At 41.3% G+C, this 17,239-nt stretch overlaps 1 protein-coding gene across 9 annotated transcripts in view; it reads left to right on the forward strand.

The window, feature by feature from the left end:
- LOC143036734 (peroxisomal acyl-coenzyme A oxidase 3-like) overlaps window positions 1–17,239 on the forward strand; it is a 98,679-nt gene that overhangs the window by 52,943 nt on the left and 28,497 nt on the right. For all 9 annotated transcript variants that reach the window (XM_076204416.1, XM_076204415.1, XM_076204413.1 and 6 more), the window contains exons 5-6: window positions 698–845; window positions 3,611–3,785. In XM_076204416.1, coding sequence (XP_076060531.1) covers window positions 698–845; window positions 3,611–3,785 — 323 coding nt within the window. The remainder of the gene's footprint in view (window positions 1–697; window positions 846–3,610; window positions 3,786–17,239) is intronic.

Raw genomic sequence — 17,239 nt, forward strand, 5'->3', positions numbered from 1 at the left:
TTACAAAAATTGGCAGTGTGAAATTGCCAATTCTATATGTCCGAATATGTACTAAATAGCACCTGCCTAACTGTTGAAGTACAACTTCACCTCCTGATACTTCGTTTCATACACCAGAATCACCTAAATTATGTCCTAAAGGCCGATATTATATACCAAGTTACCCTCGAAAAATTGCTGCCAGGGTTGCCAGTTTTGTCAATAAATAAAAAAAAATTTGGGTGCCTTTTATAGCCAATGGATAGGGCTACTTGGTCATTACCACAGATTTGACCCTCAATATAATACCTATTTTTGGCAGATTTTTTTAAATTGCGGCTTACAGCGTATGCAGCTGGCACTCAATCCATAAAACAATTGCGGCATATGACATATGCTGCTGATGCATTAGGGGTTAAGGTATTCAACTGTTGAGTATCCTAGGTAAAGTATATGGCAGAATTGTACATACATACATATATATACCAAAGGCTTTTTCCCCCTTATAAGGGAGGTAGCCAAAAAACAAAGGCATAAAAACTACTCCCACCCATTCCATACAGAAATAAAGTTTCCTCATCCAGCAAATCCAACTAAATTCACTCAACATCATCTTTGAACCCTCCTGTCTCTGCTGGCGAAATGGTGCAATCTACCTATGTATCATATACATTTTCTTTTTGCACATTTGATGAAGTTACTTGTATTGTATAAACAGATAGGAGGTTGCTTCTGCCTGACAGAAATATCTCATGGGACCAATTCAAAGGCCATGAGGACTGAAGCTCACTATGACCCTGCCAGTGAAAATTTCATCCTTCACACACCAGACTTTGAAGCTGCAAAGTGTTGGGCTGGTAATTTAGGTAATATAACTAACTGATAATGTACATATACCAAAGGCTTTTTTCCCCCCTACAAGGGAGGTAGCCCCAAAAAAACAAAAAAAGGCATAAAAACCATTCTCACCAATTCCATCCCCAACATACTCCACTCCCATCCACCCTCTTATCTTGGCACCTCCTGCATGACAAGTCATCCCTGCATCATGCCCACTGCCCAGGGTCAGAAGCAGTGTCATAAGACACAGCACATCCACAGCAAGGCCATTTCATTAAATCGGCGAACCCCCTCTCCATCCCCTCGTGCAGAAAAGGAGAAAACAGGGAGAAATCCCTTTGGGCTGCGTCAATTTATTTTTCACACATACTCCCTCACCTCCCATCTCTCACCCACTCCCCCTCATGCATCACAGCATCATCCATACACAACCATTCTCCATTCAACCCCATCTGTCCTCTCCTGTCTTTCCTCAACAGACATTCCCCTCTTTCCCAATACCCCATCCATCCATCTCATCCTAGGTCGATCCCTCATGTTCACCCCCTCCACCTCTGCCTTCTGCACCTCTTTTACTAATCTTTTTTCACTCTTTCCATGTGTCCAAGCCATCCCAATATTCTTTCATCAACCCTATCTCCCAACTTCCTCTCCACCCCTGTTATCCTCCTCACCTCCTCATTTCTCACTCTATCCAGCCTAGTAACCCCTATCATACTGCTCAGACACCTTATCTCAAACACATTCAAACTCCTCCTCTCTTCCTCTCTTGTGTTTCATATTTCTGCCCCATATAGTGCTCTCAACACAATCTCTCCATCATACAATCTCCTCTTAACATCCATTCCCAAATGTCTATTTCTCATTGCATTTTTTAATCCCCCAGGCATTTCCTCGCTTCTCTCAATCTACATTCTACCTCCACCCCCCACTACTCCCTTTCTACTCACATTTGCACCCAAGTATCTAAAACTACCCACTTCCTCCAGTCTGTCTCCCTTAATACTCATTTCCAGTCTGCTGCCACCCTCTCCCCTTGTACATCTCATCATCTTACTTTTACCCACATTTATCTTCAACTTCCTTCTTTCACACACTCTCCCAAACCCTGCCACCAACTTCCTCAATACCCACTCCAATCCAGCCACAAGTGCATTGCCATCAGCAAACAACAACTGGCCCATCTCCCACCCCTCTCCACCTTCCCCAACCATCTCCAATCCCTGACCTACCACCCTTGCATCCACCTCTTGCACCACCCCATCCATGTACAAATTGGACAGCCAAGGCGACACAACACACACATCCCTGACGAAGTCCCACCCCCACCTCAAACCACACACTCTCTCCTTTTCCAATCCAAGCACAAACTCCACCACCCTTGCAAAAACTCCCGACTGCTCCCAACAGCTCCCCTCCCACTCCACACATCTGCAACACCCCCCAAAGTGCCCTCCTGTCTACCCTGTCATGAGCCTCTTCCAAATCCATAAAAGCCCAAAAAACATCCCTATCCCCTCCCAAAGCCCTCTCATACATCTGTCCCACCACAAAAATCTGATACACACAACCCCCACCCATCCCAAAGCCACACCACTCCTCACCAACCACTCCCTCTCTAGCCCTCTCCCAATCAAGATCCTCCCACAAGTCCTCCTAACCACACCCAACAGGCTGATCCCTCTGAAACTACCACTTTCACACTTGTCCCCTTTTCCCTTGTAAAGTGGAACTATACAGGCACTCCTCCAGTCCTCTGGCACTCTACCCTCTCTTAAACAAACATTAAATAACCTCACCAGCCAGTCCACCATCACTGTACCTCCTTTTTTCAGACATTCTGCATGGCATCCATCCAACTCAGATGCCTTACCTGCTCTCATCATCTTAACAACTGCCTTCACTTCATCTTTCCTTATTTCTCCTCCATTTTCCTCACTCATCACGGTCATTTTCTTAGTGCTTCCCACTGCAACTGCATTTTCCTCCCTATCCTCCTTCACATTTAGCAATTCCCTAAAATAATCTGCCCATCTTCCTCTTACTCCCTTCTCTTCCATTATCATCACTCCATCTGCACCTTTTACCTTTTCTTTTCTACTTGATTCACCTACTCTTCCTCTCTTAATTTCTTTCCAAAACATCTTTTTATTACTTTCAAAATTTTCTGTCATACTCCTACCCCATTTCACACCAGTCTCTTCTTTGCCCCTTCATCTTATGCTTTACTTCTCTTCTCTTCTCTTTTCTTTGTATCTCTCATGATTTCCTTATCCTATTTTGTAACCAATCTGTGAAAGCTCATTTCTTCTCTTCTACAACTTTTTTGCTTCCTCATCCCACCATTCACTACCCTTCCTCCTATTTCCTCCCATCCTTCTTGTTCCACACACCATCTTTGCACACCTTATGACTCCCTCCTTGACTATCCCCCTTCCTCCTCCACCCCTAATTCTACTCTATCCTTCACTCCCTCCCACTCCTCTCTCAGCTTCTTCTTGTACTCCTTCTCCTTTTCTTTCTTATTTGAGCAGTTCACTTTAAGCACCTCTCTACCTTTTGTCCTTTTTCTCTTTCTCTATCTATCCTCCACTCAACTTACCTTCCACCAAAAAATGATCTGATATTCCCCCACTCTCTCCCCGTAGAACATGTACATCCTTAACTCTTTCTACTATACTCCTGGTTACAACTGTTAATATAACTATATATATATACATATTCTGAAAATTTAATGACTGAATATGAAGTGTATTTGATTCTTGAGGTCCCTTTTCATTTTTTTCTGCAGCCAAAACAGCAACTCATGGTCTTGTGTTTGCTCAACTCTTCACACCTGATGGTACATGTCATGGTTTGCACTGTTTTGTTGTGCCAATAAGAGATCCTCAAACACTCTCAACATACCCTGGGATCACTATTGCAGATATGGGACACAAATTAGGACTCAATGGTATTGATAATGGGTAAGTAAATGTTTACTCTTCTTTTTTCTTTAGCTTTTAAATTTGTTTCATAGATATGTGTTTCAATTATGATAATAATTGTTGCTTTAAGTTTCACAGACTGGAAAGCCATAACCCTGTAGGAGCTGTCAACATTTCTCTGGTCCTCTCATAGGTCTCTCTGAGAAGAAATTTTGGATTGATATTTGCATTATATTAGTGTAGGACTGTTTTGGGGTAGTAGGAGGAGGGGAGTTGTCACCATTTGTCAACTTTCCTCATGTGAAGAAATGGAGAAAGTATAATTTAAGTTATAGAGATCTCAGGCCTAATCTGAAGACTGAGTGTGAGTACCATGGGGCTGTCCTCCAGATGGAGATAAGGATGTTGATGGGTTTTGAAGATGGACAACAGGGAGGATATCCATCTCATAGGACCATCTTGTACTGGTACCTGTTGCTGGTCCCTGTATTCCATTTGCACCTATGTAGTAGTATGGTTAGCTTTGTATGTGTGTATTTACCTAGTATTTTGCGGGAAGAGAGCTATGCTCATTGTGACCTGCTTTTGTATCTCTCTGCATCCAGTTTTTTCTTACAATCATGTATAGTTTTAGCACTCATTGTTTTCTCATTAAGTTTGTTCCAAATATCTATCACTCTGTGTGGGAAGCTATTCTTTTTCAGATTTCTTTTGTAACTGTCTTTCTTGAGTTTCTTCTTATGTCCTCTTGTATTTCTGTCCCATTTTAGTAGGTCATCCCTATCAAGAATTTCCATCCCTTTCATAATTCTGTATATGGTTAGCAAATCACCTCTTTCTCCTCTTTGTTCCAGGGTTAGTAAATTTAGTTTATCCAATCTTTGTTCGTATGTCAAATTGCAAAGTGTTGGTGCCATCTTTGTTGTTGCTCTTTGAATTCTTTCTAGTATTTTTTTTTTTTTGTATTAGGTGTCCATAGTGACGCTCCATATTCCAATTTTGGTCTTATCAGTGTAACTAGTATTTTCTTTACCATTTCTTCATCCATGATCTTAATAAGTTAAAATTTTCACCAACTAATTTGTTGACATGTTTGTCTGGTGTCATATCAATTGAGATAGTTACTCCTAGGTCCCTTTCCAAGTTTATTTTTTTACCTCCTTTGTACCAATTTTATATTGACCTGATATTCTATTTTTACTTTTTCCAAATTCCATTAGACTTCACAGGGATGGAATGGGTGGGAATGATTTTATGCCTTTTCCTTTTTGGCTACCTCCCTTGTAAGGGGGAAAAAGCCTTGGTATATATATGTATGTATGTATGTATTATACTACATTTCTTAATGTTGAAGTGTGTGTGTATATATATATATATATATATATATATATATATATATATGAATGGTTTGAGGTAAAGGTGGGACTTTGTCAGGGATGTGTTATGTCACCCTGGCTGTTCAATTTTTACATGGATGGGGTGGTGTGAGAGGTGAATGCAAGGGTAGTGGGTCAGGGGTTGGAGATGATTAAAGAAAAGAGAAAAGTGGGAGGTGAGCCAGCTGTTGTTTGCTGACGACACTGCGCTTGTAGCAGTATCAGAGGAGGGATTGAGGAAGTTAGTGACAGAGTTTGAGAAGATGTGTGAGAGAAGGAAGCTGAAGATAAATGTGGGCAAAAGTAAGGTGATGAGATGTACAAGGGGAGAGAGTGACAGTAGGCTGGAAGTGAGCATTAAGGGTGAGAAACTGGAGGAAGTGGATAGTTTTAGATACTTGGGTGCGAATGTGACAGGAAAGGGAGGAGTGGAGGTGGAGGTAGAATGTAGATTGAGAGAAGCGAGTAAATGCCTTGGTGGATTAAAAAGTGTAATGAGAAATAGACATCTGGGAATGGATGCTAAGAGGAGGTTATATGAAGGAGTGATTGTGCCAACAGCAATGTACAGGGCAGAAACATGGAACATGAGAGAGGAAGAGAGAAGGAGTTTGAATGTGTTTGAGATGAGGTGTCTGAGAAGTATGATAGGGGTTACTAGGCTAGATAAAGTGAGAAATGAGGAGGTGAGGAGGAGAACAGGGGTGGAAAGGGAGCTGGGAGATAGGGTTGATGAAAGAGTATTAGGATGGTTTGGACACATGGAAAGAATGTGAGGAAAGATTAGTAAAAGAAGTGTGGAAGGCAAAGGTGGAAGGAGTGAATATGAGGGGGCGTCCTAGGATGAGATGGATGGATGGAGTGAAAGGGGCTTTACAAAAGAGAGGAATGTCTGTGGAGGAAGGATGGGAGAGGACAGAAGATAGGGGTGAATGGAGAAGGGTTGTGTATAGATGAGGCTGTGATCCATGAGGTGGAATGGGTGGGTATATGTATGTGTATATATATATATTTATATATATATATATATATATATATATATATATATATATATATATACATACATACATACATACATACATACATACATATACCAAGGTTTTTTTTTTCCCTTACAAGGGAGGTAGCCAAAGTCATAGGCATAAATCCACTCCCACCCATTTCATCCCCAAATACTCCACTCCCATTCATCACCCCTCCCTCCCTCTTTTCTTGGCTCCTCCTGGAGGACAGGTCATCCCTGCATCTTGCCCACTGCCCTTGGTCAGAAACAATGCAGCAAGACACAGCATATCCACAGCAAGGTCAATTCATTTAATCAGTGACCCCCCTCCCCCTCTCTGTCCCCTCATGCAGAAAAAGAGAAAATGGGGAAAAATCTGTAGCAAAAAATGAAATAGCTATGGAAATATTGATGTTATTTCAATATACAGAATGTATTTTTATACATTGGGGTTGCCAGAGGTTGCCAATATTTTATCTATTCTGTATAAAAAAAATAGAAATGAAATACAGTTGTATAACTTTGAATGAGTGTTGCCACCATCATACAGATTCTTTTGAAATGTTTACCTAAAATTCGCTCGTGTACCAGAATTGTTCAAAATATCGCTGGCGACACTCCCCTAAAGCTCTATCTACCACCCTTCCATCCACCACCCTCTCCCATGTGTACTTATGCTTGAGTTTCTTCCGAAACACTGTATTTGCCATCATCAACTCTCTAGACACATCACCATCAACTCTCCACTACAATTCTTTCCTGGAAATCCACACTTCCCAACCACTCCATCTATTGGCTCATTTCCTAAGCTAGAATTAAGGTCTCCCAATACTACTACATTGACATTTCTCCCTAATCCCTCTATGCATTCATTTAAATCTGTCCAAAAAGCCTCCATTTCTTCTACACTCTTCTCACTACCAGGCCCATATGCTCTTACAAAAACCCACATCTCCTTTCCCAGTTTCATCTACTTCCACATTAACCTTGAAGAAACCTCCTTCCACTCCACTACACATTTACCTATCTCTTCACTTACTGTTATTGCCATTTCTTCTCTCCCTCATCCTCTCTTCACTCCTGAGAACCTCCCAACTACACTCTCAAACTCACACTTGCCCCTCCCTCTCAACTTAGTTTCACCCAAAGCCAACACATCCATCTTTCTTCTCACAAACATACTGGCTATCTCTTCCCTTTTACTCTCATCTGTACTTCATCCATGCAGATTAAAATACCCAAACCTTTGGATACTGGTTGGAAAACTCCTAGACCATCTTATGCCTTTACTTTTTTAGGAATGTCCCCTGTGGGTCTACAGGGAGAAGGATGCCTAGTCTCAATCCTTGTCCCGTTTTTCTCACCTCTTACGATTCAAGTGGGAATCTCCCGTCCTGTAAAGTTTATGTTTTTGTTATTTATGTTGTAATATCTTCGGTTGTTCTGTATGGATTTTTGTCATTTTTGTTTAATTTGAAAATAGACATCATGCTCTTTATTTTCTACAATAAAAAAGTAAAAGAAATTTGATTTTTTTCTATGTTTATTTATGAAACCTAAATTTTGCAGCATTTTTTTTAATTATTCAGAGAAACAAATTAATAAAAAATCAGAGGTATTAGTTTGAAAAAATGTATTCAATAAGATTTGTTCCCTAGACTCTAAGCTTTCATTTCATACCAAGCTGAATGATGTGGAAGAATTTTCCATTAAGTAATCACAGCTTCAATAGAACTCATTCTATCTTCATTAAATATTCACTATGCCACATATATACATGGGAGGAACACAATACCTTGAGGAATTACACACTAATGTAAGGGGTATTTATACCTATATTCATTAAACACATTTGGAAAAAAAACTCACCTACTCTATAAAATGATGTGACACTCCCTTAAGGGACTATGTAGTGGTAGATAGGAGTATAATAGGAAGAGTTAAGGATGTACATGTTCTAAGGGGAGAGAGTGGGGGGATATCAGATAATTGTTTTGGTGGAAGATAAGTTGAGAGTGGAGGATAGATGGAGAAAGAGAAAAAGGACAAAAGGTAGGGAGGTGCTTAGAGTGAACTGCTTAAATGAGAAAGAAAAGGAGAAGGAGTACAGGAAGAAGCTAAGACAGGAATGAGAGAGAGTGAAGGATAGAATAGAACTAGGAGTGGAGGAGGAATGGGGATGTTTCAAGGAGGGAATCACAAGGTGTGCATAGATGGCATGTGGAACAAGAAGGTCGGGAGCAAATAGGAGGAAGGGTAGTGAGGTGTGGGATGAGGAATTAAAGAAGGTTGTTGAAGAGAAGAAGTGAGCTTTCACAGATTGGTTACAAAATAGGATGAGGGAATCATATGAGAGGTACAAAGAAAAGAGAAGAGAAATAAAGCACAAAATAAAGGAGGCGAAGAGGAGAGCAGATGTGAAATGGGGTAAGAGTAGGTTTCGCGTACCAGTGGAGACGCACTTGCCCTATGCAGACACATTTGACACAAAAAAACTTATACCTGCCAATGGTGAATAGATAGGAGCATAATTATAGGCTCAAAAAATCACTTAACTATCCCCTCATAATGTGACATAGTCTTACCTTCCTAATCCAAATAGGTACGTGACTAGGTTTTCATAAGGATTCTTTCAAAAACAGTACTTTTTTTTATATCATCTGCAGTCACATACCTATTTGGATTAGGAAGGTAAGACTGTCACATTATGAGGGGATAGTTAAGTGATTTTCTGAGCCTATAATTATGCTCCTATCTATTCACCATCGGCAGGTAGAAGTTTTTTTGTGTCAAATGCGTCTGCATAGGGCAAGTGCGTCTCCATTGGTACGCGTACCCTATGTCAGAAAATTTTGAAAGTAATGAAAAGATGTTTTGGAAAGAAATTAAGAGAGGAAGAGGAGGCAAATCAAATAGAGAAGAAAAGGTAAAAGGTGCAGATGGAGAGATGATAATGGAAGAGAAGGCAGTAAGAGGAAGATGGGCAGAGTATTTTAGGGGGTTGCTAAATGTAAAGGAGGATAGGGAGGGAAAGGTAGTCACAGTGGGAAGTGCTAAGAAAATGACCATGATGAGTGAGGAAAATGTAGTAGAAATAAGGAAGGATGAAGTGAAAGCAGTTGTTGAGATGATGAGAGCAGGTAAGGCACCTGGTCTGGATGGATGTCATGCAGAAAGTCTGAAAAAGGAGGTACAGTGATAGTGGACTGGCTGGTGAGGTTATTTAATGTTTGTTTAAGAGAGGGTAGAGTGCCAGAGGACTGGAGGAATGCCTGTATAGTTCCACTTTACAAGGGAAAAGGAGAAGTGTGAGTGTGGTAGTTTCAGAGGGATCAGCTTGTTAAGTGTAGTTGGGAAGGCTTATGGGAGGGTCTTGATTGAAAGGATTAAGAGAGGAACAGAGGGAGTAATTGGTGAGGAACAGTGTGTTTAGTACAGGTAGAGGTTGCATAGATCAGATTTTTGTGGTGAGACAGATATGTGAGAAAGCTATAGAAAAAGGTAAGGATGTTTTTTTGAGCTTTTATGAATCTGGAAAAGGCTTATGACATGGTAGACAGGAAGGCACTGTGGGAGGTACTGCAGATATACAGGATAGGAGGAAAGCTTCTGGGAGCTGTCAAGAGTTTTTATGAGAGTAGTTGAGCATGTGTCAGGATTAGAAACGGCGAGAGTGAGTAGTTTGAGGTAGAGGTGAGATTCATCAGGGATGTGTTATGTCACCCTGGCGGTTCAATTTCCACATGGATGGGGTGGTACGAGAGAGAAATGTAAGGGTGGTGGGTCAGGGATTGGAGATGGTTAAAGAAAATGGAGAAAAGTGGGAGATAAGCCAGCTGTTGTTTGCGGACGACACTGTGCTTGTAGCAGGATCAGAGGGATTGAGGAAGTTAGTGACAGAGTTTGGAGAGGTGTGTGAAAGAAGGAAGCTGAAGATAAATGTGGGTAAAAGTAAGGTGATGAGATGTACAAGGGGTGAAAGTGGTAGCAGACTGGAAGTGAGCATGAAGGGAGAGAGACTGGAGGAAGTGGATAGTTTTAGATACTTGGGTGCAAACGTGGCAGGAAAGGGAGGAGTGGAGGTGGAGGTAGAATGTAGATTAAGAGAAGCGAGTAAATGCCTTGGTGGATTAAAAGGTGTAATGAGAAATAGACATTTGGGAATGGAAGTGAAGAGGAGGTTATATGAAGTAGTGATTTTGCCAGCAGCACTGTCTGGGGCATAAACATGGAACATAAGACAGGAAGAGAGGAAGAGTTTGAATGTGTTTGAGATGAGGTGTCTGAGAAGTATGATAGGGGTTACTAGGCTGGATAGAGTGAGAAATGAGGAGGTGAGGAAGAGAACAGGGGTGGAAAGGGAGTTGGGAGATAGGGTGGATGAAAGACTATTAGGATGGTTTGGATACATGGAAAGAATGAGTGAAGAAAGACTAGTAAAAGAGGTATGGAAGGCAGATGTGGAGGGAGTGAACATGAGGTGGTGACCTAGAATGAGATGGATGGATGGGGTACAAGGAGGTTTTGTGGAAGAGGTTAATGTCTGTTGAGGAAGGACAAGAGAGGACAGAAGACAGGGGTGAATGGAGAATGGTTGTATATGGATGTTGTGATCCATGAGGTGGAATGGGTAGGGGGTGGGGAGAGAGGGAGTATGTGTAAGGAAAATTTGACTCAGCCCGAAGGGATTTCTCCCTGTTTTCTCCTTTTCAGCACGAGGGGACGGAGAGTGGGGGTCGCTGATTTGATGAAGCGGCCTTGCTGTGGAAGTGCTGTGTCTTGGAACACTGCTTCTGACCCAGGGGAGTGGACAAGATGTAGGGATGACCCGTCATCCCGGAGGTGCCTAGATATGAGGGAAGTAAGGGGGTGGAGTGTGATAGGGATGTAATGGGTGGGGGTGGTTTTTATGCCTTTGTTTTTTGGCTACCTCCCTTGTAAGGGGGAAAAGAGCCCTTGGTATATGTATGTATGTACAAAAAGTATTAGAGAAAACAAATATTCCAAAGCTACAAATACATATATCAAGGCTTTTTCCTACTTATAAGGGAGGTAGCCTGAAAACAAAGGCATAAAAACCATTCCCACCCATTCCATCCCCAATGCACTCCACACCCCTCCACCCTCTACCCTCCCTCTTATCATGGCACCTCCTGCATAATGGGTCATCCCTGCATCAGAGGCAGTGTTGCAAGACACAGCACATCCACAGCAAGGCGGATTCATTAAATCGGTGACCCCCCCCTCTCTGTCCCCACATACCGAAAAGGAGAAGACATGGAGAAATCCCTTTGGGCTGCATCAAATTTTCTCACACATACTACCTCACCCCCCCATCCCCCACCCATTCCACCTCATGGATCACAACATCATCCATTTACAACCATTCTCCATTCACCCCTATCTTCTGTCCTTTCCTGTCCTTCCTCAACAGACATTCCCCTCTTCCCCAAAGCCCCTTTAACCCCATCCATCCATCTCATCCTAGGTCGCCCCCTCATGTTCACTCCCTCCACATCTGCCTTCCATACCTCTTTTACTAGTCTTTCTTCACTCATTCTTTCCATGTGTCCAAACGGTCCTAATATTCTTTCATCCACCCTGTCTCCCAACTCCCTTGCCACCCCTGTTCTCCTCCTCACCTCCACATTTCTCAGTCTATCCAGCCTAGTAACCCCCATCATACTTCTCAAACACCTCATCTCAAACACATTCAAACTTTTCCTCTCTTCCTGTCTTATGTTCAATGTTTCTGCTAGTGCTGTCGGCACAATCACTCCTTCATACAACCTTTTCTGAGCATCCATTACCAAATGTCTATTTCTCATTACACTTTTTAATCCACCAAGGCATTTACTTACTTCTCTCAATCTACATTCTACCTCCACCTCCACTCCTCCCTTTCCTGCCAAGTTCGCACCCAAGTATCTAAAACTATCCACTTCCTCCAGTCTCTCTCCCTTCATGCTCACTTCCAGTCTGCTGCCACTTTCACCCCTTGTACATCTCATCACCTTACTTTTACCCACATTTATCTCCAACTTCCTTCTTTTACACACTTTCCCATACTCTGTCACTAACTTCCTCAATTCCTCCTCTGATCATGCCACAAGAGCAGTGTCTTCCACAAACAACAGCTGGCTTACCTCCCACTTTTCTCCATTTTCTTTAACCATCTCCAATCCCTAACCCATTACCCTTGCATTTACCTCTTATACCACCCCATCCATGTATAAGTTGAACAGCCAAGGTGACATAACACATCCCTGATGAAGTCCCACCTTTACCTTGAACCACTCACTCTCACCATTTCTAATCCTGACATATGCTCTACTACTCTCATAAAAACTCTTGACAGCTATTAAAAGCTTTACTCCTATTCCTAATATCTGCAAGACCTCCCACAGTGCCTTCCTGTCTACCCCATCATAAGCCTTTTCCAGATCCATAAAAGCTCAAAAAAACATCCTTACCTTTTCCTATAGCTTTCTCACATATCTGTCTTACCACAAAAATCTGATCTATGCAACCTCTACCTGTCCTAAATCCACACTGTTCCTCACCAATTACTCCCTCTGTTCCTCTCTTAATCCTTTCAATCAAGACCCTCCCATAAGCCTTCCCAACTACACTTAACAAGCTGATACCTCTGAAACTACTACACTCACACTTGTCCCTTTTTCCCTTGTAAAGTGGAACTATACAGGCATTCCTCCAGTCCTCTGGCACTCTACCCTCTCTTAAACAAACATTAAATAACCTCACCAGCCAGTCCACCATCACTGTACCTCCTTTTTTCAGACATTCTGCATGATATCCATCCAGACCAGGTGCCTTACCTGCTCTCATCATCTTAACAGCTGCTTTCACTTCATCCTTCCTTATTCCTCCTCCATTTTCCTCACTCATCATGGTCATTTTCTTAGCACTTCCCACTGTGACTACCTTTCCCTCCCTATCCTCCTTCACATTTAGCAACTCCCTAAAATACTCTGCCCATCTTCCTCTTACTACCTTCTCTTCCATTATCATCTCTCCATCTGCACCTTTTACCTTTTCTTTTCTACTTGATTCACCTCCCCTTCCTCTCTTAATTTCTTTCCAAAACATCTTTTTTATTACTTTCAAAGTTTTGTCGCCGTACTCTTACCCCATTTCATATCTGCTCTCCTCTTCGTCTCCTTTATCTTGTGCTTTACTTCTCTTTTCTTTTCTTTGTACCTCTCATATGACTCCCTCGTCCTATTTTGTAACCAATCTGTGAAAGCTCGCTTATTCTCTTCAACAACCTTCTTTGTTTCCTCATCCCACCACTCACTACCCTTCCTTGTATTTCCTCGTATCCTTCTTGTTCCACACACCATCCTTGCACACCTTATGACTCCCTCCTTACTCTATCCTTCACTCACTCCCACTACTCAACTTCTTCTTGTACTCCTTCTCCTTTTCCCTCTAAGCACCTCTCAGTTCCCTCTAGGCACCTCCCTACCTTTTGTCCTTTTCCTTTTTCTCCATCTGTCCTCCACTCTCAACTTACCTTCCACCAAGAAATGATCTGATATCCCCCCGCTCTCTCCCCTTACAACATGTACATCCTTAACTCTTCCTATTATACTCCTATCTACCACTACATAGTCCCTTAACCCCTTCCATACGGTGCCGCACACGTAGGCGTCATGGACTTAGATCTCGGTGGCAGCAGCCAATGCCAGCCGTACGACGTGTCGTAATAATACTCGCATCATAAAATATAGTCACCGCTTATATCGATCGTTCTCTCTTCACCCGTGAATTTTGATAACCATAGAAAATGCGATTACAAAAGAATTAGAAAGAATGTCATTATGGAGGGGCGACTACAATAAATATAATCAAGACGCCGATATGGCAGCCTCGCGAATACACTCGCTCCCCATGACGCCTACGTGTGCGGCACCGTATGGAAGGGGTTAATGCTCTATCTACCACCCTTCCATCCACCACCCTCTCCCATGTGTACTTATGCTTGACTTTCTTCCAAAATACTGTATTTGCTATCATCAACTCTCTTTCAAGACACATCTCCACCATCAACTCTCCACTACGATTCTTTCCTGGAACTCCACATTTCCCAACCACTCTGTCTATTGGTTCATTTCCTATCTTAGCAGAAGGTTTCCCAATACTACTACATTGATGTTCCTTCCTAATCCCTCTATGCACTCAATTTAATCTATTTAAAAAGCCTCCCTTTCTTCTACATTCTTCTCACTACCAGGCCCATATGCACTTACAAAACCCACATCTCCTTTCCCAGTTTCACCTACATCCACATTAACCTTGAAGAAACCTCCTTCCACTCCACTACACATTTACCTATCTCTTCACTTACTAGTATAGTTACCCCTTCTCTCCCATGCCCTCTTTTCACTCCTGATATCCTCCCAACTACACTCCCAAACTCACACTTGACCCTCCCTGTTAACTTAGTTTCACTCAAAGCCAACACATCCATCTCTCTTCTCACAAACATACTGCCTATCTCTTCCCTTTTACATCTGTACCACATCCATGAACATTAAAAGACCCAAACCTTAGGGTAATGGTTGGAAAACTCCTAGACCCTCTTAAGCCTTTACTTTTTTTAGGAATGTTCCCTGTGGGGCTACAGGGAAAAGGATGCCTAGTCCCAATCCTTGTCCCTTTCTTCTCACCTCTTACAATCCAAGTGGGAATACTTGGTGGTAGTATTCTATTCCCCACCACAGGGTAGGTGAAACAAGGAAATGAATATTCAGAGAAATGGTACAGGACAGCAACAAGGGGTTGGGGGACAGCATAACGGAGGGACAGTAGCAGTATAATAAGTGTCATCATTTCTCTGTGAGCAGAGTCCTCCTCTATCACAGACAAAATGATGTGTGGCCAATAGGAACATCAGCATACTACTTTGCCACAACAGCATGCAGCCAATACCCCAGATGGGGACAAATGACCTAATTAAAAGAAGAATGACCATGCAGATTAAAAGTAGGAGAGACGAAATAGAAAGAATAGAACTAAACAAGCTTATCAACAAAAGTCAGAGATTAGAGAAAAAAAAAAAAAACATGGATGAAATAAAAGAAACTATTCAGAAAGGTAAAAGTATTAAAGGGACCGAGCGCAGACATGCTTTAGGAAGACAGCAAATGATATGTTTGAAAGATAAGAATGTAGGAATCATTAAATGTAGAGAAAAAATGGTAAAAAGAGTAGAAGAATTTTATCAAGAGCTTTACTCATCGAAGCCTGTAGTTGAGTCAATAAATTCACCTGTAGACATTAGTAGTGTACCAGAGATTACGAAGGAAGAAGTAGAATTTGCTCTAGAAATATGAAATGAGGAAAAGCACCTGGGGAAGATGGTTTCTCAATAGATCTGTTGAAAGACACAGGGAAAGAAGTTCATATTAGGTTGGCTCAGTTGTACACCCAGTGCTTACATCAAGAAAGCATTCCTGAATTTTTGTGCAATGCTATAGTGATTTTGCTTCATAAAAAAGGAGACCAGAAGGATCTTAGTACCTATTGACCAATTAGCTTGCTATCAAATGTATATAAAGTATTCTCCAAGATCCTTACAAATAGACTAAGTCAGGGTTTAGATGGAAACCAACCGCATCCAAGAGAACAGGCAGGCTTTAGGAGCGGATATTTGACTTTAGAACATTTACAGGCAATGAACCAACTAATCAAGAAAACGACAGAATACAATATACCTCTCTGTTTACCTTTTGTGGATTATGAGAAAGCCTTTGACTCAGTAGAACAAATAGCAACACTAAACTCATTATGCAATCAGGGTACAAATGAACAGATCGTAAGGGTTTTAGAGAAGATTTCTGCGAAAGGTGCCACTATAATTCAACTACATAAAGATACAGAAAAGATCTAGATTCAAAAAGGAGTACGTCAAGGTGATACCATTTCACTCAAATGTTTTATAGCTTGCTTGGAAGAGGTTTTCAGAAGGTTAAGTTGGGAAGAGAAAGGTTTGAAGATTAATGGTGAATATTTGAACCACCTAAGATTTGTGGATAACATTATTATTTCAGAAAGAGCAGAAGACTTGGAAGAAATGCTGAATGATCTGAACAAAGAAAGTCTCAAAGTAGGTTAAAAAATGAATAAGAGTGAAACCAAAGTAATGTTCTACACAAAAGTTCAAAATAAAGAGATTATAATCGATGGTGAGAGTCTTGAAGAAGTTGAAGAGTATAATTATTTAGGCCAGATGGTGAAAATAACCAAAGATGACGATAATGAAATAAAAAGACATATTACAATTGGTTGGGAAGTGTTTGGTAAGTATAATAAAATCCTGAGAGGCCCTCTGCCTTTATGTTTAAAATGCAGCAATGATGTGGTCACCAAGTACAAAAAAATGTATAACAAAACTTGAAAGAATACAAAGAGCAATTACGAAATTGGCACCAACACTCTCAGAACTATCATATGAGGAGAGACTAGCAAAACTTGAGCTACAGACATTAGAGCAAAGAAGAGAGAGAGGAGACTTGATAACTATAGAATCATGAAAGGCATAGAAACTATAGATAGAGAGGATCTTATAAAATGGGATAGTAAAGATAGAAGAGGACACAGAAAGAAAATCAAGAAAAACAGTTATAGGAGAGACCTGAAAAAGAACAGCTTTCCCCACAGAGTAATAGACGTTTGGAATAAGTTAGATGAAAATGTGGTGTGTGCAAAAATGATACACAAATTTAAAGAAAGTCTAGATAAAATGAGATATGAAGACGGGACACAAGCATAGCTCCCCTTCCCGTAAAGTACAACTAGGTAAATACAGACAAGCCAGTCTCGCTTCTCACCCTGATGACTGATGCACCATTCGACATAAAAAAGACTTTCCCATTGACTCAGACTATACACCCTTCATAGACAGACAAAACTTATAAAACATAAGTTCAAGCACTCATCCGCTTGTGGCCCTGACAACATAAGTAACATCCACCTAAAACACATTGGACCACAAGGTATACACACACTCATAAACATTGCAAACTACAGCTATTCACACAACAATATACCTAAAATCTGGAAGCAAGGGAAAATAATCCCAATCCCAA

This window comes from Oratosquilla oratoria, chromosome 21, assembly GCF_046742065.1.
Source record: "Oratosquilla oratoria isolate Oo_2021 chromosome 21, ASM4674206v1, whole genome shotgun sequence".
Classification (NCBI taxonomy): domain Eukaryota; kingdom Metazoa; phylum Arthropoda; class Malacostraca; order Stomatopoda; family Squillidae; genus Oratosquilla; species Oratosquilla oratoria.